Source organism: Coptis chinensis, unplaced genomic scaffold (genome assembly GCF_015680905.1).
Source record: "Coptis chinensis isolate HL-2020 unplaced genomic scaffold, ASM1568090v1 utg1955_pilon_pilon, whole genome shotgun sequence".
Lineage (NCBI taxonomy): Eukaryota > Viridiplantae > Streptophyta > Magnoliopsida > Ranunculales > Ranunculaceae > Coptis > Coptis chinensis.
The window spans coordinates 449854-469716 of NW_028238119.1; the positions used below are offsets into that span (position 1 = coordinate 449854).

Consider the following 19863-nt stretch of genomic DNA (forward strand, 5'->3'; position numbering starts at 1 on the left):
TAATGGTGTTGAAAATCTGGAATAAGTGACATGGGGGTCCTCTATTTTATATGATAGTAGAGGCTGACCAACAAATTTTCTAAATTCCCAACTCGTAGTTGTACACCATAGTTGGCCATAGTATCTGCTGAGAAGTCAATTTCTCTCCATCTTGCTTCCACCTACTTCTCATGATCCAGGGCAAGTCATTGTTTCCATAGCTTTGAACTGCTGTTGTTGAATTGTCTTCAATCCAAAGGTTGAGCCTTCAGTTCGTCGCAGCCCATTGAGCCCCCTCAAGAATTTTCCAATTCTGATTGTATCAATATATCATACTACTTATCTATCAAAGAAAATGAAATACAAAACGTCACATTGCTTAGTTCCAATTGTAATTCTTCCCAAATGTCTAGGATCTCCTCCATTGTGTACAGTCCAGTACCTATATGATATGAAGGATCAGGAATTATGGTAGCGAGGGTGAAGTTAATCACAGGTTGCCAACCGAGTGTACCTCCTTGACCCGGAAATTATGTGCAACAAAACAGTACAACTACTTTTTGGGAAAGTCCAATAAATTTTTGGGGGAAAAGGAGATAAAACATGTTGTGATTGGACATGGTTTTGGCAAGACTGACTTGGCCTTGACAGTGATTCAGCAAAACTCAGGTGCCAAACAGAACACATAATTTTGAATTCTTACTTGGTTTGTGTTGCCATTTTGCCTTGTCTGAAACCCCTTATATTGAGTAGTAAACGTTTACAGATATGCAGGAGAGACGAGAACAAACTCGGTTGAGTCGTGTAGACATGTCTCTGTCTATACATGTTTTTCACTATGTCGTTGGCATTCGTTTGATTTTTATTATGAATATGATCTTTCTGTGATATGGTTCATCATTGCTGCTATGGATTGTATTTGTCTGGGTACTTGTAAAAAAAGAGTACCTATAATCTGGATTGTGTAATTCATTCCATTTTTGTAAGGATGCTTAGTAACATGATGCAGGAACCATAAATTGTCTTTTTTGGATGTTGGTGCCGTGACTCCTTCAAGGGGGTTTACAATTCCACCAGAGCTCCCTGTTGAAGGGAGAGAATTTCCCAAGAAGGAGCACAACTGATTTCTTATTTATTTATTATTATCATTTGGGATTGTTCTGTAATAATTCTATGAGATTTTGTACACTCAAATAACATTCTTTTATTCATTCTAATCCAGGTCTCATGCGTTCTATGTGGTTATGAAGGTGGAGCAATGACGCAAGCTCTGAAGAGTCGGAATATTGTCGAAGGCCTTTTGAAGTCTTGGAGTTTTCCATCAGAATCCAAGTCCTTGAAATTTAGTCCCCTCTCTGAAAATTCAAAGAATGACTTGAGATTATTAGACACATCTGGTTCTGGACATGAAGTTGATTCGATTGCTGTCACGAGATCTGGAACTGAGCTGTCGCCGACAGCTGTGTTGGTTAGAGTTTCACATGACAAAGAAGATGTTATACAGAATTCAAATGATTTAGATGCTAAACTCCAAGTACAGAACAGTGTAACTGCTGGCATAGTTGATCCCACCATTAAGCAGTGGGTACATATGGTTTGTGGTCTATGGACGCCAGGGACACGATGCCCTAATGTTGATACTATGAGCGCCTTTGATGTATCAGGTGTTTCACACCCTCCCAAAAATTTGGCAAGTGATTTATCTATTTGAAATTGATTCTCACATCTCTCCTAGCATGCATTTGATTGCTAAATGACGATAGAATCAAATGTTTATTATCGAGTTAAACTTATTGATGTGGTATTGAAGCATTGTCCATTCACTCCATTGTACTTCCCTATTATCCGGTTTTTATTACTGAAACAGGCACGACCTATTATGATCAAACTTTGTCTTTCCCTTTTGTTTTTCTTAGGTTTGCTCATTGTGTAATCGACCTGGAGGTTCTTGTATAGAGTGCAGGGTGGTGAACTGTTCTGTCCATTTTCATCCTTGGTGCGCGCGTCAGAAGGTCTCTACTAAAACTAAGCCTTTATTGGTATTAAACAATTAGGGAGGATACACAGACAAAAATGGTTTACTTAAAATCATGTCAGTCATTTTTTTTATGAGTACAGGAATGATTTAGTAGTGTATCTAAGTCATGATTTAGAACCATCTAGCTCTAAATTTAAATTGACGTCTTTCGTTTATTGCACTATCATCATCACCACAGAAGGGAACACAGTTGGCGGGGAGCGCCTCTTTAGTTGTATTCATAACTGTAGTTACCTTGTGTGTGCAGACTCTTAAAATCATGTCAGTCATTTTTTTTATGAGTACAGGAATGATTTAGTAGTGTATCTAAGTCGTGATTTAGAACCATCTAGCTCTAAATTTAAATTGACGTCTTTCGTTTATTGCACTATCATCATCACCACAGCAGGGAACACAGTTGGCGGGGAGCGCCTCTTTAGTTGTATTCATAACAGAATAAATTTGTGGACAGCCAACTGTTTGCTGTCCACAAGACATCAACTGCTTATTGGTGGAGTAGCTGCCCAAAAGAACTATTTAACTGCCCCTAAAAACTATTTAGCTGTCCAAAAGTTAAACTGACCAATAAAAATGTGATGTTTGTGGACAAGTCTGTCCACAAATTCATTCTCTATTCATAACTGTAGTTGCCTTGTGTGTGCAGACTCTTTTGTGTTTTTCCCAATATCTTATACGAACACGTGGGAAATGTCAGTGAGATGACTGTAACTGGGTTCTTTTTTATTTTTATACTCCATTCCAATCCAAGAAAGAACACCTTTTGTAGTTAGAAGAAAACTCAGCAGCTCTGCTCCCTGGTACCAGCTAAACTTGTGGAAATTTTTGCTAGGGTCTGAAATGTGTTCATGTGAAAATAATTTGTACCGTCTTGAGTCTCTGGAAGGAAATTTAGGAGTTGTTTGTAAAACATGCAGATCTTATATATGTTGACCATTGATTTGTAGTAGGGTCTTTTAGGCTTTTAGCTATACCTTTTTTGTAATTAGTTGAGCAAATCTATAGCTTCTCTAAAGCTGGTAGCTCTTTCTGAGATACTGAACACATTGATTTTCTTTTTTTCCTTTTTTGTTCAGGGTTTGTTGCAAAGCGAGGTTGAAGGTGTTGACAATGACAAGGTCGGGTTTTATGGTAGATGCGTGCTTCATGCAACACATCATGCTTCTGACTCCGTTGATCATCCCATGGACATTAACTTCGATACTCCAGGAAGAGAGGAATTTACTTGTGCACGGACGGAGGTATTTTTCCCTTGTATCTCAGCAGTATCTTGCATTCATTTCAGTACTGGAGATCTGGAGTATCCATTTGTTTCATCTCGTGCAATTTTCAAGACAGGGTTACAAGGGTCGGAAGGACGGATTCAGCCATAATCTTCAAGAGCGGTCTAATGGGAATGGTGAATGCCTTGTTCCTCAAGAACAGATTGATGCATGGCTTCATATCAATGGTCACAAGTCATGCACAGTAAGCGTTGTGAAGACACAAACTTCAGAGGTTGAGTATGATTACCGGGTACAGTGAAGTTTTTTTTACTTGGAATGATTTTGTTGCACTAAATCTACCCGATGGGTTTGAAATGCGAGCAATTGCTGAACTCTATATTTGATAGTTCTTATGCGTAATATAGTAAAACCTAAACAAGTCTTTGCAAATCGAAAATTTATTTAGTTTGTGGTCATTGGAATCTGTTCATGGGATATATTTCTTGAATTTGATATGAGTTGAATATTCAGTCAGTATTATATTCTGCTTTGTTCATCTTTTATCTAGTGTACAAAAATTCATATTAAACTATTAACTCAGAATGTTCAATCACGAATTATGTGCTATTCAAGATACTTGAATCCGCTTTTACATAGTTAAAATATACAAGGTTTTGCTCTCGACCTATACTAAAAGAAAAGATTAAGTAATAAAAAATTGGTATGAGCCAATTTGGTTAGCATCATGTTAGTACAAAATAACTCATTTCCGTCGTGTTTTGTCTCACGAGATATATATATTATGAACTTCTTGTGTCAGTTCTTAGCCTGTGAGGGTAGAACTTGAATGGGGGAATAAAATCATGATGCTTTTATAGAAAGTGGGCCATTTTTCTATGGAACCCAAACTTTAGGATTTGGTTTTAGAGTGTTGTTTCGAAATCTACAGCAAAATTGCAAGTGGATGATGAAAATAAAAGATTTATTTTGTCAGAACTATTAAAGATGGGCATCCAACTTAAAATCAATTGGTGATAAGTGGGGGGCCCAAGGATTTGTATATTTGATTGCGAGGCTTTAGACCTCCGATTTGGGATTATAATCTTAACAAGAACATTTGTCGATTCTTAGATCTTATTTACGATTTCAATCTGGAGTTGACTGTTATTTTAGTAGATTTGGTCATTCTGAGCATCAATCATTAACTTATATTTGATAAGTTCAATTTTGTCATCCTTTCTTTTGCTTCCAGAAGGAATACGCTCGTTATAAACAAGCAAAGGGGTGGAAGAATTTGGTGGTCTACAAATCTGGCGTACATGCCCTTGGTCTTTACACATCCCAATTCATTTCGCGTGGTGCAATGGTAAATATTCTTGAGTTATGCAAGCAGAATAACTGGGACTTTCAGGGATCAATTTTTTCATGTAAACCATCTTTAGAGTTTTGAGCCTGTTGAGCATGAGTGGAATAGCGGGACACTGGGTTACATGATTTTAGTTAGTAGCTTAAATATTGTGTAGATCTCTATGGTTCAAGATCTTTATGCACTTGTTTCTTGTAGGTTGTTGAGTATATCGGTGAAATTGTTGGACTACGAGTCGCTGATAAACGAGAAATTGAGTATCAATCTGGAAGAAAGCTTCAGTACAAGGGCGCTTGCTACTTCTTTAGGATCGATAAAGAGCATATTATTGATGCCACACACAAAGGTGGGATTGCTCGGTTCGTCAATCATTCGTGTCTGGTAATTGTTCTTTCCCCTGTTACTAAAATTGTCATTTCTGTTTGCTATGACAGTTACTGATGTCTATCGGTGGACTCATTTTGTTTTGCACCCATAACACTCACCACATGAACGATTTTCATTTGTATACTTAGAGCTCCTGAAACAAATGGTTAACTATACATTGTTTACTCATTGCATCAATTATATTCTGATTATTTTATTTATCTGTGTATTTGACATGGTCAGCCAAACTCCGTTGCCAAAGTAATTTCAGTGCGGAATGAAAAGAAGGTAATGAAAATTCTTATGTTGAACCTTTATATGTCTATCTATTAAAAGTGCTATTATATTTGTTATACGTGATGTTTCCAACCCAACTTTGGGAAGGACCTGGTAGTTCCTTTTAAAAAAAAAGAGAATTCAATGAGAGATAGAAAATTTGGTAGAGTTGATTTAAATTAACAAAAGAAAAATGAACTTAAAAGAGCCGTTAATTGATTGTTATGAATTAAAGAATGGACACGGTATTGCTAATGGGGACGCACTCACCGTAGTGCCACGGTCTAGCTACTCAGTTACTGACCTACTTGGATTGCAAAACAAACTGAATGGAAATATATCTAAAGAAGCACTCTTTAGAGTTGATGTTGGGCTTGTGGAGACCCATGGGAAGTTTTGGAATTGGAAGAAGTAAGTCCATGCATCAATTAATTGTTGATGTTCAATATGCGAGTATGGTATTTGATCACGGGTATATTATATGCATGGGTTCTGGCTCATGCTGCTTCAATACGTATCAAATCTTGTATTTTACTTTTGGTTTTTGAAATAGAGTCAAATCTAGTTAGAATAATCTGTTGTAGAAATGTGGAGATTCAAAGGCTTTCTCTTCTATTTTTCATATTGCTTCCTGCTGTTACAGCGACATGTTGGACAGTGAAACAGTGAGTTAACTTTAGGCTTAATTGTGCAGGTTGTCTTCTTTGCAGAGAGGGACATATTCCCCGGAGAGGAGATAACTTATGACTACCATTTTAATCATGAAGATGTGTTTATGCAATTCAAGAAAATGTAGGCGTTATTTGAATTTAAAAAAAAAAAATGTAGTTTTACCTTTTTGGTACTAGTTTTCTACTGGAAAATCATTCTTGTGATCTTTGCAATTCATCCGCATCATCAGTTTTTTGGTCATTGTAGGCGTATCTTTGTCTTGAATGAAATTGTATCAGTTGTTCTTTGTGGTCACATGAATTTAGTAGTCAGGCTATATTGTTTTGAGGTCTTTGAGCTTGTCTGGAATATTTTTGCTACCACCAGTATTTGACATGAAAAAGATACGACATTTTCATGTTGCGTGATACGACCCAACAAACTCTGCTCGATGCAAGAGCATTGGGTATCACCAAGCCTACTTCTGTCAGGTTTTTATTTCCATGGCCAAGTCATAATCAATTGGTTTTCACTTAATAAGCTCATCTAGGTGCCATTTTTACACGCGTCAGTCTTTAGATTTAAATATGGTGCAAGTTTAAATCAGCCTAATCAAATACAGAAAATTACAACATCGTTAAGTTTAGCAGGAAAGACAATGAACGATGTTGAGAATAGCAGGAAAAATGATTGAGTTGCGCTTTAAGTGAGAAAAACTCAGTTAAATGTCTCACTGGAAATGTAGCATAAGGACTGTGGAATGTCACACTCATGCTTAGCTGTAAGGTGTTACGATTTCTGAAGTGGGTTGCAGTTTCTTCTGTAAAAGCTAGCTCACTCCCTCGACGTTTTCCATTCTCTATTCATTTCCTCAAACTACAATAATTCAATGGTTTCAGGTAAACACAATACTTTCTAGTATAAATTTTCAAACATTAAATCCGATATTAGCCTAATTACTGATCTTGGGTTCTCTTATAATTTCATAACTTGCAGTAATCATTTGTCCTTGATTTGGAGTACTTCAATGTAACTGAATTTTGATACAATATAGAAACTATGGCTCCAATGGATACCTTGCCCGATCAATTAGTCTGGGAGATATTAAGTCGTATTAAGAAAACAAGCGATAGAAACTCCGCATCATTAACATGTAAACGCCTCCACGAAGTGGAGAAAGAACAAAGGGAATGTCTACGAGTTGGTTGTGGGCTACACCCTGCAAATGAAGCAGTAACTTCCCTATGTAACCGTTTTAGTAACTTGAAGAAAGTGGACATAGTTTACTCAGGCTGGATGTCAATACCAGGGAAACAGTTGGATGATCATGGGCTTCATAATCATATACTGTCTGAACGTTGTTCTTCCCTTGTTGATTTGACTCTAAGTTACTGTACCTTTATTACCGACGTGGGTCTCGGTCATTTGGCTTCTTGCACCAAGCTTACGACCTCGAAGCTGAATTTTACACCAGGGGTTACTGGTTGTGGTATTCTATCTTTTGCTGTGGGCTGCAAAAATCTAACTACCCTCCATCCCATTCGTTGTTTGAATGTGAGTAGTGTCGAGTGGCTAGAGTACCTTGGGAAGCTTGAGACGCTCCAGGATTTATCAATAAAAAACTGTAGGGCCATTGGTGAGGGTGATCTCATCAAGCTAGGACCTGGTTGGAGGAAATTGAAAAGGTTGGAGTTTGAGGTTGATGCTAATTATAGATACATGAAGGTGCATGATCGGTTAGCTATGGACCGATGGAAGAACTGCGTTCCTTGCGATAGTATGGAGTAACTTAGCTTGGTTAATTGCCCCATAAGTCCAGAGAGAGGGCTTTCTTGTGTATTTGGGAGGTGCAAGTCATTGATGAAGCTCCACTTAGACATGTGTATCGGGGTTAGGGACTGCGACATTGTGAGCTTAGCACGGAGATCAAGTAACCTTAAGTCCATCTCTGTCAGAGTTCCTTCTGATTACTCTCTGCCTCTTCCTCGGTTGATAAATGACTCGTTACGATTGACAGATCAAAGTCTGAGGGCTGTAGCTCATAATTGTTCAATGCTTGAATCAGTTGAGATATCCTTCTCAGATGGGGAATTCCCTTGTTTGACCTCCTTTACCTTGAATGGAATCCTCGCTTTGATCGAATTGTGTCCAGTTGGCATACTTGTCCTTGACCGTGTTTACTCCTTCAATGACCTTGGGATGGAAGCTCTTTGTTCTGCAGTCTTTCTCGAGACCCTGGAGCTTGTTAGATGTCAAGAGATCACTGATGAGGGACTGCAGCTTGTTACACACTTTCCGCGTTTGTGTGTTTTAAGGCTCTCCAAGTGTTTAGGTCTTACCGATGACGGATTGAGACCACTTGTGGAGTCAGATAAATTGGAAATGTTGACAGTGGAAGATTGTCCTCAAGTTTCGGAGCGAGGAATACAAGGGGCTGCAAAATTTGTGTCCTACAAGCAAGATATGTCATGGTTATACTGAGCGTTTGGTTAACTTGCAAGGGTGTTGTTAAATAATAGATCAGATGATTTCTGTGGCTTGGTATCATTGTACATGAATGTTGTAAACTTGTAATTTGGTTCCTTGAGAACCTACCTTCTTTGCCTGCTTTCTTTCTTCTATCTTTAAGAAGATATTGTGTTTGTATTACATGTTTCATTTTCACTCGTCATTCTATGTAAAAAGAAATTTGGTGTACATTGAAGCCCTTTTTGGGCCATTAACTATAGCATCTAAAATTAATAAGAAATGGTGAAAAAAAAATTGTGTGTTACGTCAGATGCTTCAATAAGCATTAACAACCGCTCTGACCATTGAGCATGTCTTTCAAGTTGGTAAACAAATGTATACATTTCTCTTGCGGGACCAAGTGTCCAGCCTTGTTTTGTGAGTTACAACTTGGCAGAGTACCTAGGGTGTCCAAATTCAAGAGTTCCAGTGATCGTCTCATTTGTATTATGGTGTACACTAATGGTTCATGGTTGTAGAGAGCTAGTTCGGGACTAGAGGTTCAGTAATTAGTGTACCAACTTCGTAGTTGTTGTACTTGGTTTTTACTTATTTTCCTTCTTAATCTGTACTATTCACTCAGTGGGTGGGTCTGGTTCACTGAAGGCTAACGTTTTCTTCCAAATACTGCCATTCATTGACGTTGAACTCCAGAGTCAAAATCATAGTGTAGGTTTTAAAGATATTCTAGGGGTTTACAGTTCAAGCGGAGAGTCTAATTATGAGGGTCTCTAACCTTGCTTTCTATGAAGTCCCGAGAACGAACCATGCAGTTAGAAATAAAATCCATCCAACACCATAACTAGCTAATAGGGTAGTATACTAGAATCTGCAGAATTTTGATGGAAGTTCTACCGGATGAAGAGCGTTGTTTTAGCTTATGGTTTCCCAATATTGTCGGATTACATAGATGGATATCAATAGCTAGTTGCCAGGAAAAATAAAATGATCAACGACATGAAAAGTTCTACACGGAGTCGTGTGCAGAACGTGTTTATTCTAGTATTCTGCCGACCCTGTCTCAATATCAACTTTTTACGATATTTTTGAAATAATGCACTGGTAACTTTCATAGATTTATCCTCTGGAAAGATAACTATCGAAAGTTCAAAGCAGTGGACAAAATTAAATGTAGCTACTGAGCCCTCCAAGGCCTTGTATATGTAGCAAAGATGATCCCAGAAATGACGAAATCACATGTTCACAACTATCAATCATATAAAATGCATTTGTAAAATCAAATAACATCTAATTCAACTCTCCTTTTACGCGTGCCTAAAAAATTGAAATTATAGACATTTAATTTCCTCATTAGGCTTAAATTTCGGGATGTTCAAGCATATTTTATATATGAAGGATACCATACACTTGGTATGGGTCCCAACTATTTTGTACGACTTCTTTGGTAAACTAGACAAAAGAAACGCAAATTGTTGAGTTACAATTTTCTTACAAGTTGAGCACTGCCCGACTCGGTTAACCTCTATATATGCCCCTGAACATATACTTAGTTGTCACCAGGAGCCCTTGTGTTAGTTACAGTTCCATTTAGAGATGCATCAGGCTTGTAACTTATCCATCTGTTTAAACCCATCAAAAGAAGAGGGAAAGTAACGGTCAGTTCAAGTATATGCTTAGAATTGAGACCTAATGAGATTAAATACATGCAAACCAAGGTCCGTAATCTGGAATGGAGCAGGACTTGTCGACCTTATGGAACTCGTTTATGCCTCAGTCCATGGAACTGGAGAGTGAGGAAATCAGAGAAGATTCTCTTGAGCCTAAACATTATAAATGAAGGGAGATCACTTCATTATGTATGGTTCCCAGTCAATCCACAGTAAGTATCAGGTCTTGAAGCCACTGATTTTTATCTCTTGCAGCTTCTTTGATATGAGGGAATCGATCAGCCCAACGGGTGTATCCTGCATGGAGGTTTTTAAGAGAAGTGGTCTTAAATGAAACTGTTTTACAAAATTGAAATAAGACAACAGGGTATTGATTGGGGTACCCACCTGCAGTGATAATCTGGTGAAGATCCCCTTCAGTTTTGGCATCATCTGACATTTGATCCTGCATTTTTAAAAATAAATTAATCGGGTGAGATCATTGAAAAATAGTTAAGCAGTCCTCATTTATTGACAAATGATGCACAATTGCACATGGAAGATGGAGATAAGTAGATCATTCAGAAGGTAGTCGAGCTACAACAAATTACAAAAATTTGCACACAAGTAGAAGAGCATATTACCTGCCCAGATGTTCTTAAACTTTTTGCAATGAGCCGAGCAAGACTATTCAGAGTACTCGGTTTGAAGTCGGGGTGACTTAAAAGAGCCTCTTCTGATGTTGAGTCAAAGATCAGAGTGCAAATGCTAGAAGCCATCATGATGAAAGATGGGTCCGTGATAAAATCTGGATACATGTCGAGAAATCTTGATCAGGAAAAAGAAATAAAAAAACTTTCTCATCTTAAATCCTACCTACAATCCCTTGGCATCTTTGATTCCACCCTGTTTTAGTTCAGTTCAAGCTCTAAGCATGCTTATGTGAGACAGCTAATCTTCAGTCTTCCAAGTTCTAACTCAATCAAGAAATCGGTCTCGTAATCTACTGTTACAATGTGTGTGGCTGTGTATTTGTGTGTTGTTTGGGGGGGAAGGGTCGGGTCAGGGGGCGGCAACAACTGGAGTTTTAAGAGAACTACAACCTAAATTTTTACCTGGCACTGAACCCATGATATACACAAACATGGCTATCAACTACAAAACTAGCATAACTAAATGCAGTATTATGACCTGAACAAGATGAAAAGAAAAATTCAACTTTTTTCCTGTACTTGAAGGCAATTGGGTAGTCTACAATGCATAGGCTACTTTTTTTGGGGGCAACAACACTTATAGTCCTAACAGAACAACCACCTAAAATTCTACCTGGCAATGACCCAATGATGTACACAATTTGTGCATTTTCAACATGGCGTTAGCTATCAACTGCAAAACTGGCATAACTAATGCAGAATTATGAGCTGAAAAGAAGAAAAATTTATACTTCTTTCCTTTACTTGAAGGCACTCTACAGCGCATGGGCTAGTTTACCAAGCAAAAGAATTTGAAATACCTACATTTTGTTTTGATAAGTAACAGGCTACTTATAGAACAAAATTTTCTAGACAATTGCCACACTGTTTGCAGTTTTCCTGACGAAAAATAGAACAATGTTTCACATTCATGCGTAGTAAAGAAAGAAACAGAACTTTGAGAAAGAATTGCAAGTTGAAAAAGTAACCTGTACAAGACGCAAATGCTGTCAAAAGACGAACAATACTAGACCCATCCAGTCGAACTGAAGCCTCCTCTTTCTATTAGGGAATCAAAGGAAAAAGGATTTAGCCACCAGAAAGCTCTTTATCTACGTTGAATTCAAATTATGTAAGGGGAAAAAAGTAAGAAAAGAAAACCAATCCCATGTAAACTCAGTACTGAATGTGCTTGGTAACACATGGAAGTACCTTCAAAAGGATATTCATGATAGTATCACATGCCAAGAATATGGTCCCAAAAGCCTCACCAACTACCAGGTTATTCAGATCCATCAGTTTGACAAGACAATCTGTAACCTGTGTAAGCCAAAACAAGTTGATATCTTGGACTGCAGTATGCCATACATCATATAGTTACAACTTATACGTCAGTATATCTATTACCACAAGCAATACAGTAACGTCCAGTGTACCTAAAGTAAAATTTATTTTTAATTTTTTCAATTTTTATTCGAATTGTCTCTAGAATACACTGGAAGGAGTTATATATGAGAGTAGTGTTAAAATATTCTATGAAATAGCATTAAAATATCCCTGAACAGTTTATTAGAAATTCATCACGTTTTTTTTAATCAGCAAAACAATATATTATATTAATAATGATGATGCAGAGTGAGATATTCACACTACCAGAAGTACAAACATCCATACACAGTCTAACAGTCTTCTATGCTAGTCTTGATCTACTTCTATGCAAGACTAGCATAACAAATTAAAGGCTGGTTTTCTGTGCATAGGGTCTCCCACCGTGGAGATCTTCCTCACAAAAAATCAGCTCATTTGAGTTTGTGTAACCTTATCAAAACGGGTTGCAAAACTTAAAGTTGTGGACCATTAGATAAATCCTGAAAATTGCAGACATCTATCTACATGGTCATATATAATCAGATTGCCTGAATTGTGTGTGTGTGTGTGTGTGGATAAGATCTCCATCGTGGGGAGATCCTATCCACAAATTATTAGCTTTTAAGTCCTTTAAGTCATTGTGCAAGTCCATTTGGGATGGCTAGCTATCCTGCCCCAAAGGTGATAAGTCACTTTAAACCAATGTCAAGATTTAATGCCTTCATTAGAAGGTTAGTTGTTAGAAGGTTTGTTGTTAAACTGGTTTTCCATTAGTGGTGTTGCGATTCCAAAATTCTATTTTACCTGAACATACAGAAATATAATTAAACATGACATTATTAAAGTTTATGCTGCTCCAGCTCTAAAGTGTGATATAAAGGAGAACATGATAACTTTATATGATAACAACTAGATCATAATTGGGGTTATACAAGCAATTGTTTACTTGCCTACTTGAAAGAAAGAAAAAAACGCAGACTAAGATAGCCTACGATACAAAGAGAAGGGGGGAAGGGGTGTAGAACAACCAAGAAAAAACAAAAGAATACAACCCATCACTCCATATATAAAAACATAAGACGGTCTCACAGGTACAAAATAAAAAAAACACCATCTAAACTTCTTAAAGGCTTTAGAGTTTAGACACCCCAAAACAAAAAAAAGCCTTTTTTGAGAGAATTGAATCTGTTTTGTCAAAATACCAAATTCATCATGTTTAACCTCATTCATTGTAATTTAGATTATTTTATTTTTTTTCATAAGACTTTTTCTAGCATTTTGGAATATAGCCAGATCAGAGCCTCAGGTTCACAAATAAATAAGCTGAATCAACTAAAGCTTAGCCTGGAGGATCTAGTCCTTGGGTAAACTCTCTCAATCATGACCATTCTTACTAAGATTGATAGTACAAGCATGGTTTATAATAATCTTAAAGACAAAGAAAAAACGAAGCACGAGCACTTTAGATATGATATGATTTATAAAAGACTAGCTTAAATATACTTACAGGTTCGAGTCCTTTGTTTGAGGCCAAGATCCTACATCCCTCAGTCTCCATTGTTATTTGGCACAAGAGTGGAAGCATAAAGCATACAGAGTAGAATGGGCTGTTAACAAATCAGGCAATTTTCATATAGTTTTTACACAGTAAAATCACAATTATAATCAATCAACCAAGCATGTTTACTGAGGTAGTAAATAAACCTTGATTCATCTTCACCCTCAACTGAAAGAATGTACTCGAGAAGATCCTGAACCTTTTCCTTGCACACGAATGGTGACTCGGCCAAGTAGCTGCAGAAAATATGCTTGTGAGAGTAATTTTAGGATTGGGTCGCAAATTACTGCCTTTGCATTATTGAGGTATGTGAAACAGCCTAGTTTTAAAGATAAACAAGATAAATAACATTACTTTAAAATGACTATAGAAAATGGACTATATAATGTTGATGTTGGGGACAACCAAGATTTAGGCTGACAAGCTCATTTTGGCATACCTCGGAATTCTATGGTTGTGGCTGTGTCTTAAACCATCTGGGATCTGATGGTGGAGCCCTTCAAGAAATGTATCTAGTGAAAAGACAAAATTCCTAAGGATACGTGAGAAAATAAATTTGATGAGGTCTACATTCTTTAGATTAAAATGGGTCTCGACTTTCGCTCCAAATGACTGGAGACTATGGTTCACCACATTGAGTCCCTTTCATGAATGTTCCTTCTGGTTATGGTGATGATTAACATAGATTCATAAAAACTATGATAAACTGTGAAACACTCTGGTTCTTGCAGATATCAAATAAATTATAAACACAAAAAATTGGCAGTTTAAGAATAAGGAACTTCCACAGAAATTTTGAAATGTTAAGAGAGACTTTCTATGTTCCAACAGGCCATCTATAGTATTCTATTCTTATTGCAAATATATTACGTTCAATAAGAAGCGGCTTGGCAAAGTATGTCGGTTACTCTTGAATTTCTGATGAAATATTAGGATTTGACTGTTGCCAGAAATGTGAGAACACTAGTTCTTAATATAATTCTTTCTCACTTCTAACAACTAGTCTTCACTTTCTATCTAAATCTGTATTGTTTATATATTTCAATAACCGAAAATCCTGCTAAAACTTGAAAGATTGCGCAACAAATGTGCACGACTGATTAGCAGAATGCAGTGCATTATCAAGGTTTTGAGTTTCCAATTGTACTTAATATCATTCTTAAACCATTACCGAAGAAGAACATAAATAGAAAGTAGTAGAAGAAGTAGAAGAGATTGCACATGAGCGGACCTTCCAACAACCCCGTACTGAAGCAAGAAGATCAGCTCCTTTTCTTTGTCCATGTTCCTATAAAATAATTATTGTAATTTCAGAAATAAGAACTTGCATATTTTGAATCAAACTTTGTTAAGATATTTACCTTGATCTTGCAAGAACTCCAAAACCAGACCAATAGTCTCATTTAACCCCTTTATCACCTTCATTATAGTGCTTTCATCGATATAGTTCCCTGTATGCTTTTCCACGAATAATTAATATACAGAACCGAAAACATAACATGCATATGCTTGAGATTGGTTCTTTTACGCATGGCCTATTACAACAGCAGGTTGAACTAATACAATTAAATACAAAAAGAAAGACTGAATAGTGGATTCTCCTTTAGGGACAGGGTCACCACCTGGAAAACTTAATCTAATGTTTAGAATCTGAAGTTGGAATGACAGATTCCAGTTTTAAACGAAGTTACCTAGTAGGGTAGCAGTGTCTTTATTTTTATTTTATTTTTTCCGTTAATCTAGGTTAGCAATGTCAACTTAAGAGAGAAATTTTAAAAAATGTATTACTGTAAATGAAAGTGCTAGATAACATTGAACAAAACCCGCACCTTTGTCTCCAGCGACATTTGAGATCAGTTTGATTATCTTTTCTATTAATGAAAATGCTATAGCAAGATTTTGTTGCTTCAAGCTTAATGTCTGCAGATGATTCACTAGAAGCTTCATACTTCAAATAAGCAATCTCATTAAGAAGAACTGCCACTTCAACCCTCGAAGACTCCAAGACAAGAAGTAAACACCTATAATGATAGCAAAGAACTAAATTACGCAAAGCGGACAATAAGGGTCTGATAACTCAACGTCTCAACAAACATCATTAAAAACCATTCACTGCAACATTGTTTACCTGTCAGCTGGAAGAGGGTCTTCTCCGCCAGGTAATTTTCTCTGATCAATCAGCCACTTCTCGCCGAGTATGGATATTGAGGACTCCGCTAGAACAAGGGCTTGAAACTTTTCAGTAGATGCTGCATATTGAATATGACACATAAATGTCAACACTTTCAATGTAGTAAGAGATTGTTTTTTCTAGGTAATAAAAAGGAGCAGCATAAAAGCGGAATACCAATTCACGGTGCATATCCTTGATGATGGAACCAAAACATGTAATCTTATGGTTTTAACTAATGCAATGAAATTCAAAATTGCAAGTTCATCTATACATTCCCATAGAATTAACAGCTGCAGAGCACACTAACTAATAAGTTGAAGTGGAGGAGTTTGTTTCCTAAGTGATTGCCAAAAACAAATAAACACAACAAAACAAAAAAAAAGGGAGCCTTAAATATAGGTTTTTCAGAAACAAGAGGGAAACTAACATGAACACATCAACTAGACATTGCAACACGGTTGAGCCTGCTTCTCCTGCTGATAAAATATAAGTTTAGAGTGCCTTTTGAGTTTGAGTTATTATTTCCTGAGATTCAAAAACACTTAATAAGAGTTTCCCATGATTTCTATACCGTGTCCATATTTGTAAAGATTACAAACTGTTGACATTAACAATTCCATACTTATTTCTACCTAAGCTTAGACTGCAAAAGACATAAGATAGATCAATACAACACAAAATAAATACAACAAATTTCATGTCTTCAAATATATCTTATGAGCCAGGCATAGTACGTCATTGCCTCTTATGCGAAAATTGGCATCATGGTGAGGATGCTGCTGCATCCAGAGTTAGAATTCATCTGGCAAGGCCCTTCACAGGCCCTCTAGCCAACGGAAACATTCCAGGACAAGTTTATTATCTATCCATAAGATCCAAAAGTCCCTCAGTCATTGAGTACACAAACAATATTGGTCTTGCACTCAAGACCCAAAATATTAGTCTTGCAACAAAGACCGACCAGAGTGTTTCATACAAACAATCTGCTGAACATCAACATACAAAAAGAACACTTCTGCAACAACTGGGAACTAACAGATTACATACCAACACGATTCTGTAAAATTGCCGCAATTCCAACGCGCACATAGATTGGCCAAATCTCATTTGACACCAAACGGAGAGCATCATGCAGTGGTGCCTAAAAAAATGAAGAATTCTCATCAGTGAAGGTCAACACACTAAAATTTTCCCAAAGAAAGTAGTAAACTGATCACGAGAAAAACAAAAAAAGAGAGCATTGGAATGCTAACATAAACAACAAAAAATTCAAAAACTCTAAAGAGAGTAGAAACGCATCCACATCAACATCTTATAATCCTTACGAGTTATACCCTCAAAAGGTAAGAAATCTTCACAAAGTGCGGCTTATTAAAATATTATTCATGTCGCTGAACTTAACTCGCTCTCCCCCCCTTTTCAGCGTTGAAATTTTCATTATTAATAAACATTCAAAGATCTGTAACTTCAATCCTCGTGTCCATCAAAGGGGAAATTGGATCTTTAGAAGCTCTAACCATTACATATCCAATAATTTGCATAATGATCCAGTACATCTTATTAAAAATTTAAATGTCAGGGTTCAGGATGCACCCAACAAGAGTTGTAAATTTGAATTTCTTCGGACCAACAGTGTTGGAAAGGGAGCAATTGCTGTACTCAAGGTTTTTGTGGGGTGAAAACAAGTTTAAATCGCTATTTAAGGTTTATGAGGTTTCATCCTGTTCAACACTTCAACGTAAACAAGACCCAAACAAAACCAAGCTGCAGTATATTTTGCTCACTTCTTTTCCCCAAAGAAAATGCAAACTTGAAGGAGCTGTTTGCTTGGCAATACAAATTTATGAAGGAAATTCAACCAAGTAGAATACAGATTAACAATTTCTAGAATAAAAGGCTAACTTACAGCATATTCTGAGGACAAAAGCGTAGACAGAAGGTTCAAAGCTTTGAATTTGAGAGCATTGTGCAACAAAGCAAACTGGCGAGCTATAGCGGCCACCTGAAATAAAACAAAATTGCTCATTCACCACATTAAATATTGATTTCTTGTCTCAACTAAATGAATTACTATAACAAAGAACGAAAAGATAAAAGTCGACACCTAAACCCACTCACCAGTTGTGACAGCTCAGCTGCATACTCATTATACAAGCTATCCATGAGCATTTTGATAAGTAAGCATAGATTGCACAAGTGTCATGGCAAGCTCCAATGAATGCGAACCTTCATCAATGAGTCTTATTACACACTAAAATCTAACAAACTTTGTACACAGTTCTCAAATCAAGTAAAGACAAGTTACCATCAGGCAAAGTAGGCATGTTGTTCGAAAGCACATTCACTCCCCGAGACTCGTAAAACGCTGCAAACCCCTCTTCCGAAGAAGTTGACACTAGGAATAAAAACTAGTAGCATTCCTCAACAACAACTGACCTGCACCCAACAGACACTATTATTAATGTTATATAAAGTTACTAATGAAAACACAGTGAGTGATAAGTGATTGACCCGTTTTTAAGTATGTCCAGTATATAAGGCACCTTGGAAACCATATCTTTGGAACGCGCGATTTCAGGTAAACGACAAATAGCAGCAAGAATAGTAACAGAAAGTTGTAAATAAGCCTCCTTAATATCACCACTTTCCACATTATTACCCATCACTATATATATAATAACATAAATGTCAACAACTAACTAACAAGTAAAATATCGAAACATTTCAAATATATATATATACCGGTTTTGAGCAAGCGATCGAGAAAGCCGGGGCCGACTGCGTTGTATATTTTGAGAATAGAGTGATGGTCATCTCCTTTACAGAATTTAGTCGATAAAAGAAGTCCAGCTAATTTTAGCTCGTCTCGTTCGCCTTTTAATAGCTTCAAACATTCTTCCATTTTTTTACTATTTCAAATTTTCAACAAACAGAGAGTGAATAGAAGAAACTACAAACTCACTACTTATAATAACTAGTTAACTGGCGGTCAGTTGGTTTGTATGGACGGGTGTAACCCTCCCTCACATACAGGTGTTGAGTACAATTGTATACTTTAATTTATCGATTACATTCAAGACATAAGAATTTATTTTCATTAGTAACACTCTCACATTGCTCCAATATTCTTCTACATCCTGATTTCTAGTCCCTTCTAAGCATGCATATCCTTTTTTACATATATATAGACATCCTTTGCTGCCACCAAAATTCTTACCGCTTCACTCTGTTTACTCATAACATTTAGCTCCATATTCAGTATACAGACATCTCCTTTGCTGCCACCTAGGTTACATGGACACGGCAATATCTAAAATAAATGTGTGTCGACACCGTGGAAATTCGGCAGAGCACGAGTAAAGAACACACAAACGACTATAAAAAGTAGTAAATGATGAAGAACCTGTTTTCGACGATCTGGTTTTCTTTGATGGTGAAGAAGAACCTGGTTTTTGAGAAGGTAGGGTTTGTATGTTGGGAGAGAAGTTTACTGGGCTTGGGCCTTGTTTAATTGAGTTCACTTTTATGTTTTTCAGGTAATGAGACATCTACACGTGGTGAATATAACTAGTGTGCTACATGAGAACCGATTCGGTCGCACAGTGGAAGGAGTTTTGTGAAGACAGAAGAAGGACCCGTGATATCTAATTTATTTTCATTTTGTACAACAAAATAAAGAAATGGCAACTTATCTTTATATATATATAATAGCAGTCCCTTTTCCTGCTTTCTGAGGGTGTCCACGTAGGCTAATTTTAAGTACCCTTTTTACTCACGAGAAATCAGGAGGAGAGAGAGATTACGAAAAAAAAAATACAGAAAAACCCACTTATTTCCAAAAAAAAAAAAAAAAACCCACGACTAAAATTAAAAACAACCCAACTTCAAAAGTTTTCTACACATGTGAAGAATATCATCACGATGACTACGACGACACCAAAGAAGAAAAAGACAACAAATTTACGAACTTTTCATTTCACTGCTTTGTTCTCAATGGTTGCCACACTTCAGTCGATTCATCACTCTCTATTTCTATAAAAAAAAAATATAAATGGCGATTCCTTCATCAAACTTGAATC

General features: G+C 36.8%; 1 protein-coding gene and 3 pseudogenes across 2 annotated transcripts; 3 read left to right on the forward strand and 1 right to left on the reverse strand.

Moving 5' to 3' along the window:
• Positions 1 to 482: 482 nt before the first annotated feature.
• On the forward strand, positions 483 to 8527 carry LOC147473706 (histone-lysine N-methyltransferase ATX2-like). Its single transcript, XM_086587162.1, has 10 exons — positions 483 to 648; positions 1230 to 1669; positions 1896 to 1991; positions 3091 to 3255; positions 3353 to 3529; positions 4472 to 4585; positions 4784 to 4966; positions 5195 to 5239; positions 5922 to 6777; positions 6875 to 8527. Exons 2-9 carry the CDS (start codon positions 1238 to 1240, stop codon positions 6021 to 6023), a joined length of 1314 nt encoding a protein of 437 aa, XP_086443288.1. The 5' UTR covers positions 483 to 648; positions 1230 to 1237; the 3' UTR covers positions 6024 to 6777; positions 6875 to 8527.
• LOC147473707 (F-box/LRR-repeat protein 14 pseudogene) lies at positions 6938 to 7666 on the forward strand (annotated as a pseudogene).
• On the forward strand, positions 7757 to 8359 carry LOC147473708 (F-box/LRR-repeat protein 14 pseudogene; annotated as a pseudogene).
• Positions 8528 to 9664: 1137 nt separating the features above from the next.
• Positions 9665 to 19231, reverse strand: LOC147473709 (uncharacterized; annotated as a pseudogene). Its single transcript, XR_015210349.1, has 19 exons — positions 19188 to 19231; positions 18527 to 18693; positions 18296 to 18449; positions 18090 to 18220; positions 17903 to 18010; positions 17691 to 17786; positions 16832 to 16925; positions 15740 to 15860; positions 15435 to 15632; positions 14956 to 15062; positions 14854 to 14899; positions 13966 to 13975; positions 13758 to 13847; positions 13561 to 13660; positions 11898 to 12005; positions 11675 to 11747; positions 10638 to 10801; positions 10402 to 10459; positions 9665 to 10311 (listed from the first exon to the last, which is right to left on the reverse strand). The product of XR_015210349.1 is annotated as an uncharacterized LOC147473709 (transcript).
• Between the last annotated feature and the right edge of the window lie 632 nt (positions 19232 to 19863).